This window comes from Hemiscyllium ocellatum, chromosome 14 (assembly GCF_020745735.1).
Source record: "Hemiscyllium ocellatum isolate sHemOce1 chromosome 14, sHemOce1.pat.X.cur, whole genome shotgun sequence".
Taxonomy (NCBI): Eukaryota; Metazoa; Chordata; class Chondrichthyes; order Orectolobiformes; family Hemiscylliidae; genus Hemiscyllium; species Hemiscyllium ocellatum.
The window spans coordinates 9,091,617-9,110,764 of record NC_083414.1 but is presented as its reverse complement, the minus strand read 5'-3'; the positions used below and the strand labels follow the sequence as shown (position 1 = coordinate 9,110,764).

At 45.0% G+C, this 19,148-nt stretch overlaps 1 protein-coding gene across 1 annotated transcript in view; it reads left to right on the top strand.

The window, feature by feature from the left end:
* Positions 1–19,148, top strand: part of col7a1 (collagen, type VII, alpha 1) — a 363,650-nt gene that overhangs the window by 320,086 nt on the left and 24,416 nt on the right. The window contains exons 99-108 of the mRNA XM_060835829.1: positions 1,850–1,921; positions 3,852–3,887; positions 3,971–4,030; positions 5,513–5,557; positions 5,650–5,685; positions 7,616–7,651; positions 10,237–10,293; positions 10,416–10,487; positions 14,708–14,779; positions 15,748–15,783. Of these exons, the coding sequence (XP_060691812.1) occupies positions 1,850–1,921; positions 3,852–3,887; positions 3,971–4,030; positions 5,513–5,557; positions 5,650–5,685; positions 7,616–7,651; positions 10,237–10,293; positions 10,416–10,487; positions 14,708–14,779; positions 15,748–15,783 (522 nt within the window). The remainder of the gene's footprint in view (positions 1–1,849; positions 1,922–3,851; positions 3,888–3,970; positions 4,031–5,512; positions 5,558–5,649; positions 5,686–7,615; positions 7,652–10,236; positions 10,294–10,415; positions 10,488–14,707; positions 14,780–15,747; positions 15,784–19,148) is intronic.

The following is a 19,148-nucleotide window of genomic DNA, read 5'->3' as shown; positions in this document are numbered from 1 at the left end:
GAGCAGTTTCAAAGGCTGACCATGAAATAAATTGTCCTGCTGAGACTTCATCAACTTTAGAGCAGTGTCTCATGGGATGGCACATAGTGTCCGTCATCAGGTGGGAATGTTCCACAAAGTGTCCCGTTATTTCTCAGTGTCACGAGGGAGCACTCCATCATCCGGGCCCTGTTTTGTGTATTCAAGGCTGAAACAGGTTTTCCATCAGTGAGGGAATCGAGGGTTATGGGGGAAAGGCAGGAAAATGGAGTTGAGGGTAATCAGATCAGCCATGATGTCGTTGAACGGCAGAGCTGATGGGCTGAATGGCCCACTTCCGCTCTGACGTTTTCTGGTTTGGTCACAAGGAACAATCATAGAGGTGGGGGAGGTGCATGTAAATTCCAAGCGTGCCATTTGCCCACACCATCCGTCCCTGACCAATCAATTTTCTACAACTTGAGGCTGCATTAAGATTGAGGTGCGCCACGCAGACCACTATGTACTGTGCCCCCCACCCCACCCAGATATGAAAGGGCAAACATGTTGCATCTCATAGCACTGGATGGTAGTGGACCTGCAGCTTTGAGAGCTTCTCTCCCGGACAACGAGTTATAGAGTCCTACAGCATGGAGATAGGCCCTTTGGCCCAATCTGGTCCATGCTGACCAAAATGTCCATCCACACTGACCTCATTTCCCTGCACTTGGCCCATATCCTCCTAATCCTTTCCTATCCATGTATTAGTCCAAATGCCATTTAAATGTTGTTTATGTACCCGCTCAACCACTTCCACTGGGAGTTTATTCCATATGTGTACCACCCTCTGCGTAAAAATGTTGCCCCTCAGGTTCTCTTTTATTCCTTCCCCTCTAACCTTATGCCTTCTCGTCCTCAATTCCCAAACCCTGGTAAAAATGGTGCATTCACCCTATCCATGCCTCTCATGATCTTATGCACTTCTGTAAGACCCAACCCCAGTTTCCTATCCTCTAAAGAAAAAATGTCTTTTTCCAACCTCTCCCAGTAACTCAAGCCTCTGAGATCCATTTGGGGAAAATCACCAGTCGGGTGACAGTGTGAGGTTGTGACCCCCATTAGACCCTGACCTAAGCATCCCAATTCAGGAGCCCCACTTCCAGTTCCTCCTGAGGTTGCACAGATGGGACAGAAGGAGCATTGACATGGCATGAGGCTGGTAGCAATGGGTCCATAATGGGCACTGTCACTCTGTGCAAGTTTAGACAGTGAGTACGAGCAGACTATGGGGTGTGCATGATACACCTGAGGCATAACAACCCATTGTCAACCACTGATGATCCCCATGAGTAGCTGTCTGCCAAATTGTTGTTCTTTCTCTCTCTGGGCTCCATCTCCATCTATCATTTAACTCTCCCCTCCATCCATCTTCAGCATTTATACAACAGTAGTGTACTCACCAAGTTTAAGGGCATTGAAATGGTCATTGGTTAGGCATATGGATGAAAATGGACTAGTCTAAGATAAATGAGCTTCAGATTGGTTCCCTAGGTTGGTGCAACATCGAGGGCTGAAGGGCCTGTACTGTGCTGTAATGATCTATGTTCTATACCAACCTTTTTGTGGCCATAATCAGTTCTGAAGAAGGCTCACTGGACCTGAGATGTTAGCTCTGCTTTCTCTCTACACATGCTGCCAGATCTGTTGATTTTGTTTACGACTGGGTCTGACCTTGGCAACATCCAGACCATCGCACTCACTCAGTGAACAGGAACCGGAGTCCTCCTGGTTAAACCTTCCCACCTAATTCAAGTGCAGTTTTATCCAGGAATTTAAAATCATCTTTTTATAATCCAGTTATTATTCTTTTGATGGCGTTCTGTTCTTTCAGGGTGCTCCTGGATTTCCAGGGAGAGATGGAGCAACTGGACCACCAGGACCACCTGGACTTCCTGGATTACAGGTCAGTTAACAGCAGCCAACATTATTGTGTGTTTATATTAGATCCATGGACTCGTGTGGTGCAGTGGCATTGTCCCTACCCATGAGCTGGGTACAAGTCCCAACTGCTCCGGAATTGTGTGATTGCATCTCTGAACAGATTAATTGTTCCTGTGGGACCTGTCTTGTGTCAGATGATTGTGGGTTGAACGCCAGTTTAGAAACCAGATCACATGACTTTGGCCATAGTCTCTGGGACATGAATGCAGGGAGTCCTGCACTATTGGAGGCGCACTCTTCTGTGTTGGACCCTGAACGAGTTCCCATCTGTCAAACAGCAGAGAAACCGGTCCGTGCCAACCAAACTAAACTAATCCCACCTGCCTGCACTTGGCCCATATGCCTCCAAACCTTTCCTATTCATATACCTGTCCAAATGTTTTTGAAATGTTGTAAGTGTACCTGCATTCACAGCTTTCTCTGGCAGTTCATTCCACACACACACACACCACTGTCTGTGTAAAAAGGTTGCCCCTTATGTCCTTTTTAAATCTTTCTCCTCTCACCTGAAAAACTATGTCCCATTAGTCTAAGAAGATGAAGCAATGGCTCGAACCCATTCTCAGGATACAGTGGCGACAGAGAGAAAGTCCATGGTAACATACGTCAAGTGCAGACCAATATTACATAGAACCTACAGCACATAAACATCAACATGACCAAACTGACCTGTCCGCTTGTTGGATGTAAAGACTAACATGCTATTAACAGAATGAGTGGTCATCTTAGTGAACTGAGGACAGTGCAGCCTGCTTGATTGGCGCAATATCCATCATGATCATTATCCAGCCCCTCCACCACCAACACTCAGTAGCAGCAGTCTGTACCATCTATGAGATGCTCTGCAGAAACTTTCCCAAGACACTTAGGGAACACCTTCTAAATCTATGACCACTTTCATCTCAAAGGACAAGGGCAAGCAGACACATGGGAACACCACCCCCTGCAAGTTCACCATCCTGACTTGGAAATATATCACCGTTCCTTCACTGTTGCTGGGTCAAAATCCTGGAATTCCCTCCCTAAGAACATTATGTGGATTCAGACACCTCTCAGACTGCAATGGTTCAAGAAGGCAGCTCACTCCCACCTTCTCCAGGCCAATTAGGGACAGGCATTGGGACAGTTGGCTCAATGGTTAGCAGTGCTGCCTCACAGCACCAGGATTCCAGGTTCGATCCCAACCTTGGGTGCCTGTCTGTGTGGAGTTTGTACATCCTCCCCGTGTCTGCGTGGGTTTCCTCTGGGTGCTCCGGTTTCCTCCCGTAGATCAACAACGTGCAGGTTAGGTGAATTGGCCACACTAAATTGCCCATAGTGTTAGGTGCATTAGTCACAGCGAAGTAGGTCTGGGTGGGTTGCTCTTCGGAGGGTCAGTGTGGACTGGTTGGGCTGAAGAGTCTGTTTCCACACTGTAGGGAATCTAATCTAACCAGGCAATAAATGCTGGCTCAGTGATACCCATAAATTAACAGAAGTCTTTAAAAGTAGTCCTTTAGCTGGTATTGCTAAACAGTGTCTGATTGTGTTTGTGGGATCTTGCTATGTACAATTTGGTTGCTACAATAAAATGTACTTCTTCAGCTTTGGTAAAGCGCTTTGAAATGTCCTGAAAGGTGCCATGTAAATGAATTCCTATAAAATGTATGGAGAAAGTTGGGTATTAACATTAATCTCTGGGCATCGCAGAAAAAATGCCAGCCTTCCTGTGCTGGGTGTCTTGTAAAAGACACCGGTAATGAGGGCAGCATCCTGACTTCACTATGGCCAGAGAAGTGGAAAGGATCAGGGATATTTCCAGCCTTGATATTTAATACAATGTGATCTAAGTGAAACAAGCGAGGGATTAAAACCAAGATCTGATGAACTGAAAATGTGAATATTTTATTCAGGGTTTGCCAGGACCACCTGGGTTACAAGGGGCCAAGGTAAGAACCAGAACTTCATCTTCACTACAGCTTCATTCCTCTTCTCCTTCCTTCTGTCTGATCAGCCTGTTTTTCCTGTTCAGGGTGAAACAGGGATAGGAGTGCCTGGACCGAGAGGAGAAAGAGGAGATCCAGGACCTCGGGTAAGGAACCACTTCCAAATCAACAATGTCCTCATGGAGTATCCCGCTGTGAGTCCCCACTTACATGTTCCAGCTGAGGCTGCAAAGGTGCACAGTCTAATCCCACTCCTACAGGGACCTCTGATGTGAAGTGACATGACCACTGTACCATAGTTGATGCTGCAGTACCAAGTCAGTTGCATCTCAAGAGCAATTGGGGAATAACCATAAATGCTGACTTGAAATGAGACAAGACCCTGAAGGAATATCAAGAAAATGGGAAATAACTTAAACAAGGAATTAGGAGGGCTAAAAGGGGAACAACCACCTTATGAAGGAGCAGAGCTCCGAAAGCTAGTGCTTCCAAATAAACCCGTTGGACTATAACCTGGTGTTGTGTGATGCTTAACTTTGACCACCCCAGTCCAACACAGGCTCCTCCACATCATTTTAAAGGTTGATTCTTATCTGCCCTCAATTAGAGATGGGCATCAAAGCCTGGCCTCACTTGTATCACCCACACCTCACGAAAGGAGAAAGAAAAGGTAATCTATTCCCCTCTTCCCGGTATTCCTTATTTCCCATGGACCTTTCCTCTAACTCTGACGAACTGCTGGGATGCTAGTGGTCACTGTCAGGCTCTTGAGGAAAGGAACAGCATAGGCACTGGGCCCAGTGCATGTTCTGTCACAGGATTAAACCTAAAGACTCTGTGGTGAGATTTATTGCCTGAGAGTGGTTTACAAATTGTGTCCACTTCAGGCTTGGTGGCGGTATTTTCATTTCTGAATCAGAGAGCCGTGGGTTCAAGCACCACTCCAGAGATTTGGGTGTAAAGTTTTGCCTGGATCCCCAGTACAGTGTTGAGTGTGCGCCGCTGTATTGGAGCACCGTCTTTCAGATTAAATGTGAAACTCCAGCCTTGTGTGCCGTCCCCATTACATGATTGAGTGAGTTAATCTAGAATCTTAGCCAATATTTGCTGCTGAGTAGGGAACCACCCAAAACTCACCTTGCTGTTTGTGGGATCTTGCTGTGCACAAATTGGCTGCCACACTTCCTACACAACAGCAAGTGACTTCACTTCAATGCTAACTCATTGGCTATTATGTACTTTAGAACGTAGAGTTATACAGCATGGAAACAGACCCTTCGGTCCAATCAGTCCATGCCGAATGTAATCCCAAACTAAACTACTCCCACCTGCCTGCTCCTGGCCCATATCTCTCCTAACTTTTCCAATCCATGAACTTATCCAAATGTCTTTTAAATGTTGCAATTGTGCCCGCATCCACCACTTCCTCATTCCGCACATGAACCACCCTCTGTGTAAAAAAAAATTGCCCTTCATGTCTTTTTTAAATCCCTCTCCTCTCACTGTAAAATGTGCCCCATAGTCATCCTGTACTTGTGAAAGATGCTAGATAAATGCAGGTCTTTGTTTGTCTCTTCTCATGCTTTGACCAAAGTCTTACTCACTTCACGTTCTCGTTGGTGCCTTAGGGTGAAGATGGAAGACCGGGGTTGACGGGAGAACGAGGACTACCTGTAACTACCTCTCTACTTTAATGAACTTTTCACTAGAGTTTGATTTACCTCCCTGAAGTTCTTTTTTAATCTGTATTCTGTTATCTTGTCAGGGGCTTCCTGGTAGTCGGGGCGAAACTGGAATCAAAGTAAGTCTGTTTGACGGAGCTCTATCACACACTTTGTTGCAATCGAGGAGATGACAGTGGCGAAGGGATTTTGGAGACAGTATTTTAGAACATGGAACATAGACTATTATAGTGCAGTACAGGCCACTCGGCCCTTGATGTTGCTTTAGAGAAGAAAATTCACACTGTGGAGCCACCTACTGGCCAGAGACAGCAATTACATTGTGACCTTCCAAAAATAAAAAATGTTGACATAGCAATTTACAATGGGATTTCTCAGATGAGACAAAGGCAGAGGGTTCAGGCCAGTCAGAGGAAGGGAGGAGAATGGCAAGAACTGAGACTGAGGGGGGCTCAGAGTTGGACCCCTGGCCTCCTGTAATAATTTAACAAAACAATGTCTATGACTGGTAGAATGGGTCAGGCTGTACAAAGCAATCAGTGTCATGTTAAAGTTAAAGTTCCATTTGGGGTCCCATAGTCATTGTGGGCAAGGGACATGATCACAATGGACAGAGGGCAGAGGAGATTAACCAGGATGCAGCCTGCACAGGAGGGTTTCAGTTAGGAAGAGAGATTGGACCAAATTGGCATTGTTTTCCTTGGTGTACACTTGAGAGGCATAGAGAGGGCAGAGAGGAAGAAACTTCTCCCCTTGATGGAGTGATCAAGAAGCAGGGTCATCGATGTGAGGTAAACAGGAAGGAGGTTTAAACAGAAAGTGAGGAAGTTTTTATTTACAACCAGAAGGTGTTGGGAATCTGAAATCCCCCTGCTGCCGCACAGCATCAGGGGCCCGGGTTCGATTCCACCCTCGGCAGACAGTCTGTATGCAGTTTGCACATTCTCCTGCATGGATTCCTCCCAGGCGCTCCAGTTGCCTCCCACAGTCCAAAGATGTGCAGGTTAGGGTGTGTTGGCCATGGGAAATTCCCCTGTAGTGTCTGGGGATGTGCAGGTTAGGTGGGTTAGCTCTTGGAAATGCGGGGTTCCAGGGCTAGGGTGGGCAGTGTTCAGAGGGTCGGTGCAGACTCAATGGGCTGAAAGGCCACTTTCTGCACTATAGGAATTCTATGAAATATTTAATTGTGCACTTATGATGCAAGGCAATGGGACAAGTTCTAGAAAATGTGATTAGAACAGTGAGGTGGTTGATTCTGACTAGCACTGACTCAATGGGCCAAAGGGCCTTTTTCTGTGCTGTAGATCTCTATGCCTCTGTTGCAGCTAATCCCACCTGAGGCTGCAGCTTGGAATCTCATTGAATTAAAGATGTACCTCTCCCCATCCACCCCATGTCCCACCCACCCTGAAGTGCTGAACATCTGAGGGTGGGGAGGAAATGGGTATCAAGATTAGAGTGGTGCTGGAAAAGCACAGCAGGTCAGACAGCATCCGAGGAGCAGGAACATTGATGTTTCGGGCAAAAGCCCTTCATCAGGAATGAGACCAGGAGCCTCAGGGGTGGAGGGATAAAATGTGTGTATTGGGTATTGACTAATTCTTATCCACATCACTGAAAAAAACCAAACCAATCCGGTGCCAACCTGTGGATTTCAGGAAGTATATTTCAGCCTATTAGAAACCTCAATATTGGCTCCTTGGCTGACCTGAAACTGCCAGCCAATCGGAGCCTGGCATCTTCTGGGTGCTAAAGACCATCAGTCAATGCTCACTCCTCTCTGGTTCCATATTGAGAAGGTGAGTCTTTTTCTTCGATTCCTATGAGGTGGGGGTCATGGAGAGTTGGGGTGGCTTCAGGAGGCTCCGGTACAAGAAGGGCTTCAGAGGACATCCTGTTGCCCACCGTCTCTGAATGCCCAGGGTTGGCATTGTGTTCTGCGGATGGTGCACCCTGAAGCCACTGGCTTGCAGGTGGCGCAGGGCATGCATTTTTAAGGTAGATAGAAGGAAAGCTGTGCTGGAACTAAGATCCTATTTTTTTTTGTAGGGCGATGCTGGACCAGTTGGGCAGAGAGGAGAGAAGGTTTGTGAGAGCTGTATTGAATGCGGGCAAATTGTATGAAATGTTTTTAATTCAGTGCCAACTTGAACATCTCCCAGACTTGCTCCTCACATTTATCTACCACGCATGAGAATCAGGCTTTGGCTAGTCAAATCCCTTTGCAAACTAATCCCATTCCAAACTTTATGGTCAAGCTTTTAATTACCAACTCTAATATCTCCTGTGTGGTCCAAATTTCATTTGACATTTCCTCCTGTGGCATACATTGGTGTATTTAAAGGTTCTATATAAATTTATATGGTTGCTGGGACAAATTACAGGGAATTTTATCTTGCAGCTGGGATATCTGACTTAGGTTGTAGCGTCATTGTTTATGGTGAAGCCATTCGTCCCATTAATTGTGTGCTAGCCCTCTATCATGCATGTATTCAATCCCAGTCCCCTGCAGTTTCCCGATGGCTCTGCAGTTCTCTTTCCCTCAAGTTTCCTTTCGAAATCATTGAACATCTCTACTTCCATCCCTCTCGCAGGCAGCAAGCTTTGGCTCATCACAAGTTGGTGTGCCCAAGAAAAGTTATTTCTCGCAAGCGGTCTGCATCTCTTGCCAGAAACCTGTGTCCCGTAGTCCTTGTGCCATCAGCTAATTTCTTCATCCAGCTTATCCAAGCCTGCCATGAGCAAGTATGCCTCCCTTCCCCTCAACTTTCTTTTTTCGAAGGAGAACAATCCCAGCTTCTCCACACTCAACGTGTATCTCCATGCCTGGTACCTTTCTGGTCTCTGTGCTTTGGAAATATGAGCAGATTGCGCTTGGTCAGTATCTTCCTTGTTGCATGTAGCCAGAAGGGATATTCACATTGATACAATCCATGTGGCCTACATAATGGCATCATACAGGCACTGAAATTTGTAGACCACACTACGCATTCGTTGAGATAGACAGGACTTCCTTTTAAGTTGATTGCAGAATCCTGATAATGTCAAAATGTACCTGTGCTGCTGCTACTTAGTAACAGCAGGAAACAGCGAGCTTCAGCTGTTGTTCAGATTGTTGAGATACCTTACCACCTCAGGATAATCTAAGGTTTACTGAGCACTCTTAAGGACTAAGAGTGATGGACTTAGGCCTGGCAATGAGTTTGGGTGTTGGTCATTCAGACAGGATTGTGAAATGGCACACCTGCACATACAGGCAGCTATGCATATTCATGTGTCAGACTGTATAGTTTGCACGCATTGCATTTGTTTCAAATCAAGAAAACAGGTGACAGTCATTCTCTGGTTTGTTTCTCTCGGGCTGTGCCTTGACCAATTAGGGTCAACATGTCTGGATTAAATTTAAACAAAGCTTGGCAGTTAACTGTCAGTTATCTATCTGGTGCATTCTCCATAACAATAATGCTACCAATCAGAATCCACTTGCTAGCCAATCAGCACTTTCTTTTCATTCAATCAGGAAGGGTAGCTTCCCCTTTACATTGTTTTTATCTTGAAAATTGTCCTCATGAGTACAAAATGGAAAGCTTTGGGAAAATGTGTCTTTTTCTAGCCATGTTAATTTATGTAAAAATAAGAAAATATGGTCCTTGGGAGCATCACCATATAGTAACCACAGTCTAATAACGCATCTCTTTTCCAGGACTTGTAGTCCTTAAGTTTTTTTCTTCACCATTAATATTCCCTCTAAGCTGTCATGTGAAGAACAAAAACTATTAGTGGGAACACTGCTCACCATCCTATTCCACAAGCCATAGTTTTGTTAACAACATTTTTGATGTGTTATTTTCTTAAACACTTTCTAAAATCCATATGCACGACATCTGCTGCTTCCTACAAATTTCTCTGTAACTTCATCAAAAAAATGCACTAATTCAATGATCTGCTTTTAACAGAGAGCCGTGCTGATTCCCTCTTTGTTAACCTAACGTCAGTCTTTGTGTGTGTGTTTTTTTTGAATATTTTTATTGAAATAATTTTTTTACAGAATTATAATATTACAAAAATATGAAAATATAACATTATAACAACAAAAACAACAGCAACAGTAAACCAACGACTATACTGCTCTTCAAAAGAACGAATAATTGCACTCATTACGCATCAATAATGTTGTATCTAAAACCTGGTCAACCATTGATGTTACACTGACCAGCTGTAGATACAAGGAACACCCTAACACACCGTCTTGAACATGAGACTCATATTTGCCACTTTCCAATGAAGAAGGTTGGGAGATTAAGTCCATCTATTATCTCCACCTCCATATCTGACAGCAGCCTGATGTCTGATCCATCTGGACCAGACTATATATCAACTCAAAGCTCAGTTCAGTCCATCTCACCTCTCTATCTTCAACCCCATCTATTACCTACACTCGTCCATTCTGCTAATGTCTTGTCAATGAGTTTACTGTTGTCATCAACCACACAAATTAGGCATAGGTCAAAACCCAGTGCCAATCCCTCCTTTTCCTGAATTCGGGACAAAGAGTTGAAAGAAACATTTGCAATATCTCAGTTCAATAAAGCCTTTGCTCTTGCTATTGTATGTGCTGCAGCTTCATGTTATTGAGTCCTGAGAGACTTGTCTTCTGTTCCGTCACACAGGGGGAAGCACTGACAGTCCCTGGAACGCCTGGACTCAAAGGAATCAAAGGAGAGTCCGTAAGGAACAACATTCTCAGGCCTGTCCATGAGAGAAACAAACAGTTTTTGCAGGGTTGGCTGGGCAAAGGGGAAGAGGTACATTTGGGATTCTGTTGAAAGCTGCTGCTGGTCTCTTACAGGGGGAGCGTGGCCAGAAAGGAAGTGAAGGTCCGAAAGGAGTGAAAGGAGAAGAGGGACCACGGGGAGAGAAGGTACATGTTTCTCCTGCACCTTAACTGGATTTGTGTTCCAGAGAACGAGAGTTCAAATCCCACCCACACCGCCACACAGGGCACATTGAGGATTGGAATTCCATTTTCATAAATTAAAAAACAGAATTCTGATGTCAGTGCTGTTGGACGCATTGGAGGTGAGCAGAGTTAATTGGACAGACAAATACATGGCCGTAACTGCTCACTGGGCATCTTGCCTTAATCAGGACAGTACTTGGTGAAACTAATCCTGGTGTAATCGAACATGGAATGAGACAAGGCTGGGTACTATTGCTAGTATCCTTTACTGTCGCATGGGAAGCAGCAGCAGATGAATTGAGATCATCAGTTGGTGGAAGCCGGTGAGATTGGTAGATAAACAGACCATAGTGGTTTCACAAGTGGGAAATGATTACAGAGAGTGGCAAACTCGACCCAGACGATCACAAAGGCCAACCTCCCATCTATAGAATCCATCTACCAGGCCCGCTGTCAAGGAAAGGCCACCAGCATTCTCAAAGATCCATCCCACCCTGGCAATGTTTTTCTACAACCTCTACCCATCGGGGAGAAGGTACAGAAGCTTGAACACATGCACCAGAAAGCTTCGAAACAGTTTCTATCCTACTTTTGTTAGAATACCGAATGGACTCACAAACTCTGAACATTCGCCTATACCTGTGTTTTTGTTTTTGCCGCTGTTTATCTATTATTTACTATCTATGCTACTTAACTCTGTGATTTGCCTGTATTGCTCGCAAGACAAAGCTTTTCACTGTGCCTCGGTACACGTGACAATAAATTCAATTCAATTCAAGAGTGTGGTGCTGGAAAAGCACAGCAGGTCAGGCAGCATCCGAGGAGCAGGAAAATTGACGTTTCAGGCCAGAGCCCTTCTTCATTCCTGATGAAGGGCTCCAGCCCAAAACGTCAATTCTCCTGCTCCTTGTATACTGCCTGACCTGTTGTGCTTTTCCAGCAACACACTCTCGACTCTAATCTCCAGCATCTGCAATCCTCACTTTCTCCTGGACTCGAGTGATTTGCACAGTAGATCAAGTTTGCCAGGACGAGACGGTGGTGCAGTGCTAATGTCACTGGATTAGGTATGGTCTTAGGGGGCAAGGGTTCAAATCCTACCACAACAGTGATGTAGTTTAAATTCAATTTGTAAATCTGCAGTATAAAACATGGTTCTTGTGCTACAGTGGTAGCGCCCCTCTGTGACAGGAGACTCAAGTTCCAGTTCCATCATGTATGTAACAACTTCTCTGAACAACGTGATCAGAAAATATCTATGATGACTGTCAACAATTGTTGCAAAAGTCCATCTGGTTCCTCCCCTCGAGAGAGGGAAATCGGAAATCTGTCTTCCTTACCTGGTCTGACCTAATGTGGGTTCAGACCCCCAGCAATGTGCCTATTCCTTAACTGCCCTCTGAAACCCACAAGCCACTGAGTTCTCAGGACTAGCCTCTGCAGTGAGTCACATGCCCCAGAAAGCCATTAAGAACAAAAGAAGACCAATGGGCTGCAAGTGATGAAAGCTTACAGAATGAAACTTAGTGTAAGGCAGGGTGAAGGTTGTGGCAATTGGGGAAAAAATAAGTCATGCTGGGAAACCGAGGTCACGATAAATGGACTATAGCAGAGCAAGTTTCGCAATTGAAGTCCCTTATCAGAAGATGATTATTGCCCATAGGAAATCAGAATGTAAATAACACTTGACAACAAATAAATTCTCCAAACAAAAGCAATTCCTCAGCCTTGGAATGAGTAGCAATCTCAATGAGGGAGTTTCCTCAAGGGCCAGTGATTCGGAACATCTTGTCAAACGTAGACATTTCGGGATCCCTGAAGACTTGAAGGTGGTGAAATGAGAGTCAGTAGACGGGCAGAGGGGGACAGTTTGGACAGAACATGAGAGCAATGAAGAGATTCTCTCAGGATAGGGAAGGACAAAAGGCCCTTGGTGAAGATCACCGAGAAAAGGCTGCAAGGCTGGACTGGCCATATCCTTCGGCACGAGGATTTGCCGGTGGAGGTGACTGGAGGATGATTAGAGTGAGGTAAACCAAGAGGGAGAAAAAGAATAACTGACTGTGTCGGACGTCTTGAAATTGACAATGCGAGCTCCAAAACCAAAGCTGAAACTGCAAGGACTCAAGTTGTAGAGAATGAGCAGAGGGCCAGCTGAGGGGTGACCTTATAGAGGTTTATAAAATCATGAGGGGCATGGATAGGGTAAATAGACAAGGTCTTTTCCCTGGGGTGGGGGAGTCCCGAACTAGAGGGCATAGGTTTAGGGTGAAAGGGGAAAGATATAAAAGAGGCAACTTTTTCACACAAAGGGTGAAGCGAGTATGGAATGAGCTGCCAGAGGATGTGGTGGAGGCTGGTACAATTGCAACATTTAAGAGGCATTTGGATGGGTATATGAATAGGAAGGGTTTGGAGGGATATGGGCCGGGTGCTGGCAGATGGGACTAGATTGGGTTGGGATATCTGGTCGGCATGGACGGGTTGGGCCGAAGGGTCTGTTTCTGTGCTGTACATCTCTATGACTATGACCAGCCCTGTTGTAGATCATAAGAATGTAAGAAACAGGAGTAGACCATCTGGCCCATCGGGCCCGCTCCACCATTCAATAATATGGCTGACATTATCCTGGACTCAGCTTCACGAACCCGCCCACTCACCATAGCCCTTAATTCCTTTACTGTTCAGAAATCTATCAATAAAGCAATTAAGGGTTATCACTATGACTACTTTCTGTAAAAATGGTCATGAATGGATTGTCATAATGGATCCCATCTGGTCCATTCACCTGCTTGAGGGAAAAAAAATCCCATCATTTTAAACTGTTCTAGGGCTAAATGTAACTCCTGTCCCACACCGACTCTGACCTGCCTTCTAGAACGGCATAACAAGCCACAAGAACTGTCAGTGATGGTTCAGAAAGCAGGTTACCTCCACCCACATCTCAGGTGAGCAGGAAATGAAGTGATGCCACATGCTGAGGGTGAGTATGAGAAGGAGGTCATAATGCACAACAGCACTTTAGACATAGACAGACTCTCAGTCTAACATCACCTGGTCATTCAAACACTGAAACCTGGGGATTTGGAATGGAAGTGTGAATTATGTAACAGTTTGCTTTTATTCACTTGTGGTATGTGGGCATCGCTGGCTAGCTCAGCATTTATCGCCCTTCTCCAATTCCCCCTTGAGAAGGTGGTGGTCAGCTGCCTTTTTGAACCGTTGTAGTCCCTGGGAGTAAAGGTGTCGACAGTGGCAAAATCTGCTATAATGCGCGTGGCTGGTGAGTGTGGTCTCGAGTCGCTGCTACTGACAGTGACAATGAAGAAAGGAGCCTGTGTTTAGGGTGCATGAATATGTAGATGGCTAACCAAGCAAAGACACCAGCCACTTTCAATCATAAGTGTCATGTCACCTCAAATCTGTGGGTTATTCCAGCTGATCCCTTTAGTGTTAGTGCTTCTGTGGAATCCAACAAAAACCACTGCTTCACCCACAGCGTTTGAGTGAATACCTGATGGTGAGTCTCTGTTCCCTTTTCAGATCAACCAGTGCCCCTTCCTTATATAAAAAAAACTGAACCTTGAGGTCAAAATGCTCCAGAAGATGAGCAATGATTTTGATTTGATTTATTACTGTCACGTGTGCTGAGGTACAGTGAAAAGTGTTGTCTTAACATGCTGTACAGGTAGATCATACTATACAGAGTACATCAGGGTAACAGAACAGAATGCATTATACAGTAATGCAGCTGCATGAAAGGTGCAGTGACAGATCAATGTAAATATTAAAGAGGTCCATTCAGAAGCCTGATAACAGAAGATGCTGTTCTTGAATCTGTTGGTACGTGTATACAAACATTTCTATCTTCTGCCCGATGGAAGAGGGTGTAAGAGAATATAACCGGAATGGGAGGGGTCTTAGATGACGTTGATTGCTTCCCCGAGGCAGTGAGAAGTGTAGATGGAGTCAATGGTTGGACGGCTGGGTTTGTATGATGGACTGGGCTGTGTTTCCAACTCTCTGTAGTTTCTTATGGTCTTGGGCAGAGGAGTTACCAAACCACGTTGTGATGCATCCAGATAGGATACTTTCTGTGGTGCATCAATGCTGATGGTAACTGCAGGTTCGATTGGGTTCCTGATCTAAGGGTTGTGTCTGTTTTATTCCTTTCTGTTTAGGGACCCAAAGGAGAACAAGGAGACAAAGGTTCAATGGGCTTCCCTGGCGCCAGAGGTGCAGGTGGACAAAAGGTTGTATTCTCTTGCATTTATTCAGCAAAACTATAAGATGATGAAGCTTGTCTTTTAGGATTGAGTTAAGGGTGTGGAGCATGACCTGGACTTCAGTCTTTGAAGACTCCACATGGTTTAATGGTTCACTAACGCCTGCATAGGAAAATCCTCTCCTTGGTCAGCGCTGAAAATCAAACCAACATGAACAACATTGTGCCTCTCCCACTCTCTGGGATAAATGTTGCGGCTGGAAACAAGTCACAAAGCAAGGGCCAGAAATTGCGGGAGAAATTGAGGTGAATTAATGGTGTTACCTTTGCAAAATGGTCCAACAATTTACAGTGAAACTGTAAAATGATCTGAACCGTGAGGAAAAAAAGCCAATTGTATCTCCCATGTGGGATGGTAACATTGTGGTGATCCGTCATCCAGAGGTCAGAATTAATTCTTGAGAGAGAGGATAAAGTCAGAAGTCACCCAACATCAGGTCCAAGCAGTTTATTTAAAATCACAAACTTTCAGAGCGCTGTTTTGAAATGTAGAGTATGTTGTATTTTCATTTACTTGCCTGTGTCACTTTCTGTTACCTTTTTTGTCACACCTTCACACTGCACTTATTCTGGGCTTTGTTTCAGTCGAACTTCATTGCTCATGCTATAGCGAAATCATTTGGCCTCCTTATGGCTTTCTGTCCAGTCTTTTATGTAAGCCCCTCTCAGGATAACACACCTCTCTGCTGCCGAACTTGGTGTTTCCCCAGGTAATTTATTTTGCTTTTGCGTTGCCTCCTGCCCTTTTGGACTTGGCCTGACCTCTTACCTTGGGATATTAAATGAGGTTGGACAGTTTTGGCTGTGACCTTTGCTCCGGCTGAATACCTCACTGACATTCTTTTTCTGCGTTTAAATACAACTGGGGAACATCAGTAACTAAAAAAAACTCTGCACAGGACCTAAACCTTAATGAAATTTTGTTTCTTTTGCCAGGGTGAGGCAGGTGAACCAGGCCAACCTGGGAAACCGGTAAGTTTTGCATTGTTCCTTCCTATTCACTGCACATTCAGCAATGTCTCAGTCTCTATCACTGCTTAAAGATGTGATCAGTTGGCTCATCAATTTCCCTAATTCTGGCATTTACACTTGGCTCCCTTTGACCTGCTTGACAAGAAAGTGCAATAAAATGCACGTTAAGTCATCTCCTGACTCATCGTGACCATCTAACTCACCATCAACACAATCTAGAAGGGTGGGCCTGTATTCCATTCCAAAAGTTCTCAAACTAACTCCTCGAAAGAGCTGAAAATGAAAAATGCTGGAGATCACAGTGGGTCAGGCAGCAGCCGCAGAGAGAACAAGCTAATATTTCGAGTCTCACTGACTCTTCCTCAGAGCTGATGTGAAGTGTGGAGGGGGTTCAGTATTGACTTCAACACCTTCAAATTGTGAACCCATTTCTTCCCCTTCTTTTATCTTTGCTCGTTACATTCTCTGTCACCTTCTCCCACCACCCCCCCCCACCACCCCTTTGGGACTGTCTGTTCTTTCCCATGTGGCAATTAGACACACCACTGCTCTGCCATTCTCACATTCCAATCACTTAATCTACATCCTCTCTCCCCCAACACTCCAACATCCCAACTATTGTGTAAATGCTCCGCACTCCATATCAGCCCTGATGAAAAGTCATCTTGACTTGAAACGTTAGCTTGCGCTCTCTCTCTCTCTCTCTATATGGATGCTGCCTGACCCGCTGTGACCTCCAGCATTTGTTATTTTCAGTACAGATTCCAGCATCTGCAATAATTTACTCCTCAAAACAGCTGCCCTATTAGACCCACTCTTTATTTCCCATAGCCCTGCACATCATTTTTTTGTTTCAATTATCTGTCTAGTTCCCAAATGAAAGTTATCAGATCTGATTCCACTGCCCTCTTAGACAGTGCATTCCACATTACATTGTGCTGCTTAAAAGAAAAATCGCTCGTCTGTTGCTAGTCACTAACGTCAGGTTGTCTCCTGTCTTTGGAAAGAATTTATTTCATTATCTGGGTTGATAACGTTCAGAATTTTGAACAGCTCCAACAAATCAACTCTCCGTCTTCTCTGCTGTAAGGAGGACACAATTTTTGGAGGGCTTGATCCCAGTGAGATATTTACCCCCTTCCCTGCAACGATTAAATTCTAGACCAGAAGGTCCATGTGTCACCCTTCTGACTCACTACCAATTGTGTGCTTTTACTGGTCATTAACAGTTAGTTAAAGTTCTTAACCCAACACCTGTTGACCTGGAAGGGGAGCAGAATGATTGATTTCCTGATGGTGAAACCAGGATGAAGTGAGGACTGCAGATACCGGAGATCAGAGTCAAAACAGTGTGGTGCTGGAAAAGCACAGCTGGTCGGGGAGCACCCTAGGAGCGGGAGAGTCCTTCATCAGGAAGAGCCCATGCTCAAGCGTTGACTCTCTTGCTCCTTGGATGCTGCCTGACCTGATGGTGAAGCCAGGGAGATGTGCCTGCTGAGGTGAAAGGTGACCTCCAGGTCCCCCAATCGTAGACAACTGGGGCAGTGATAAGTTGGGGCTTCTGCTCGGCCCTCTGACCTATTCCTCCCCACCATCCAACCCTGTGATCTCACCCAGCCCCGCACAGAATGAAGCAGTTACCTCCTACATTGATGAGATTAAAGTGGAGAGGATGTTTCCTTTTTGTGGGAGAAGCTGGAATTCAAAAAACAAATTGGGGTCACCTAATTAAAACAGAGATAGGGAGGGGGATTGTTTCTATCTCACAGAGCACCGTGAGCCTTTGGAACCTCCTTCCTCAAGAGATGGTGGAACTGGCGTCTTTGTATAGGTTTTAAGGCAGAGGTTAATGGATTTGTGATAAACAGAGGGGTGAAAGGTTATCAGGGGCTAGACAGAAATGGAGCAATCAAACCAGCCGTGACTGTTCAGATCATTCAGATGAAGAACAATCCATACCAGCCTGCCCTCATTCCCAAACGCAAACAGAAAGATTCATTTCAGATTTACTGTGTCAAGATATATGGATATAGGAGTAAAATGAGGCCATTCAGCCCATCCAGTCTGCTCTGCCATTCGATCATGGGACGATATGTTTCTCAACCCCATTCTTCTGCCTTCTCCCTGTAACCATTGATCCCCTTACTGATCAACAAACTATCTATCTCTGTCTTAAATACATTCAATGACTTGGATTTTGAATCCAACAACATAAATGGAAGGACTGATAGTTTTGATCTGTAGAGTTTGGTGCATTTTCATTCACTTACCTGTGCCATTTTCTCTTACTTGTTTTGACACACTTTTCATGTCAAATTCTTCATATTGCACTTTATCTGAGTTTTGTTTCAATCTAAATTTATTGCTTATGCTGCAGCAAAATTGTCTTGGCCACTTTATGCCTTTCCTTCCAGCCTTTAAGTAAGTCCCTCTCAAAATTAAAAAACATCTCTCTCGTCTATCGAACTTGCTGGTTCCCCAGGTAATTTGATCATGGGATGATATGTTTCTCAATCCCATTCTCCTGTCGTCTTCCTCTCACCACTGATCCCCTCACTAATCAAGAACCTGTCTATCTCTGTCTTAAATACACTCAGTGACTTGGCTGTCGCTGTCCTACACAGCAATGAGCTCCACAGGTTGACCATTCTCTGGCTGAAGAAATTGCTCCTTATTTTAATTCTAAAGGGTCATCCCCTCACTCTGAGGCTGTTCCCTTGGGTCCTAGTCTCTCCCACTAGTGGAAGCATCTTCTCCATGTGTTGGGCTATCAGGATGGTCGTTACAACTTCAAATATTGGGACCCTCAGTGCGACATTGAATCTTAACCGGTGGGGAGCGATCTTTGGATCTCCTCTGATTTTAACTGATATTGATTTGATTTGATTTATTGTAGTCACATGAACCTAAGTACAGTGAAAAGTTTTGTTTTGTGAGGAGTACAGGCAGATCATAGCAAACAAAGACATACAGATCATAGGGCACTTAGACAGAGCAAGGCACACAAGGTTACAGCTGCACAAATGCAAGATTAGATTAAATTCCCGACAGTATAGAAACAGGCCCTTTGGCCCAACAAGTCCACACTGACTGTCCAATGAGTAACCCACCCAGACCCAAATCCCCCACCTTGTACATACCCCTGTCTAGTGCACCTAACATTATGGGCAATTTAGCATGGCCAATTCACCTGACCTGCATATCTTTGGACCGTGGGAGGAAACCCATGCAGACACAGGGAGAATGTGTAAACTCCACACAGAGAGTCTTCCAAGGCTGGAACTGAACCCAGGTCCCTCGCACTGTGAGGCACTGGTGCTAACCACTGAGCCACCATGTCACCTACAAAGATGGGAGTGGTGTGG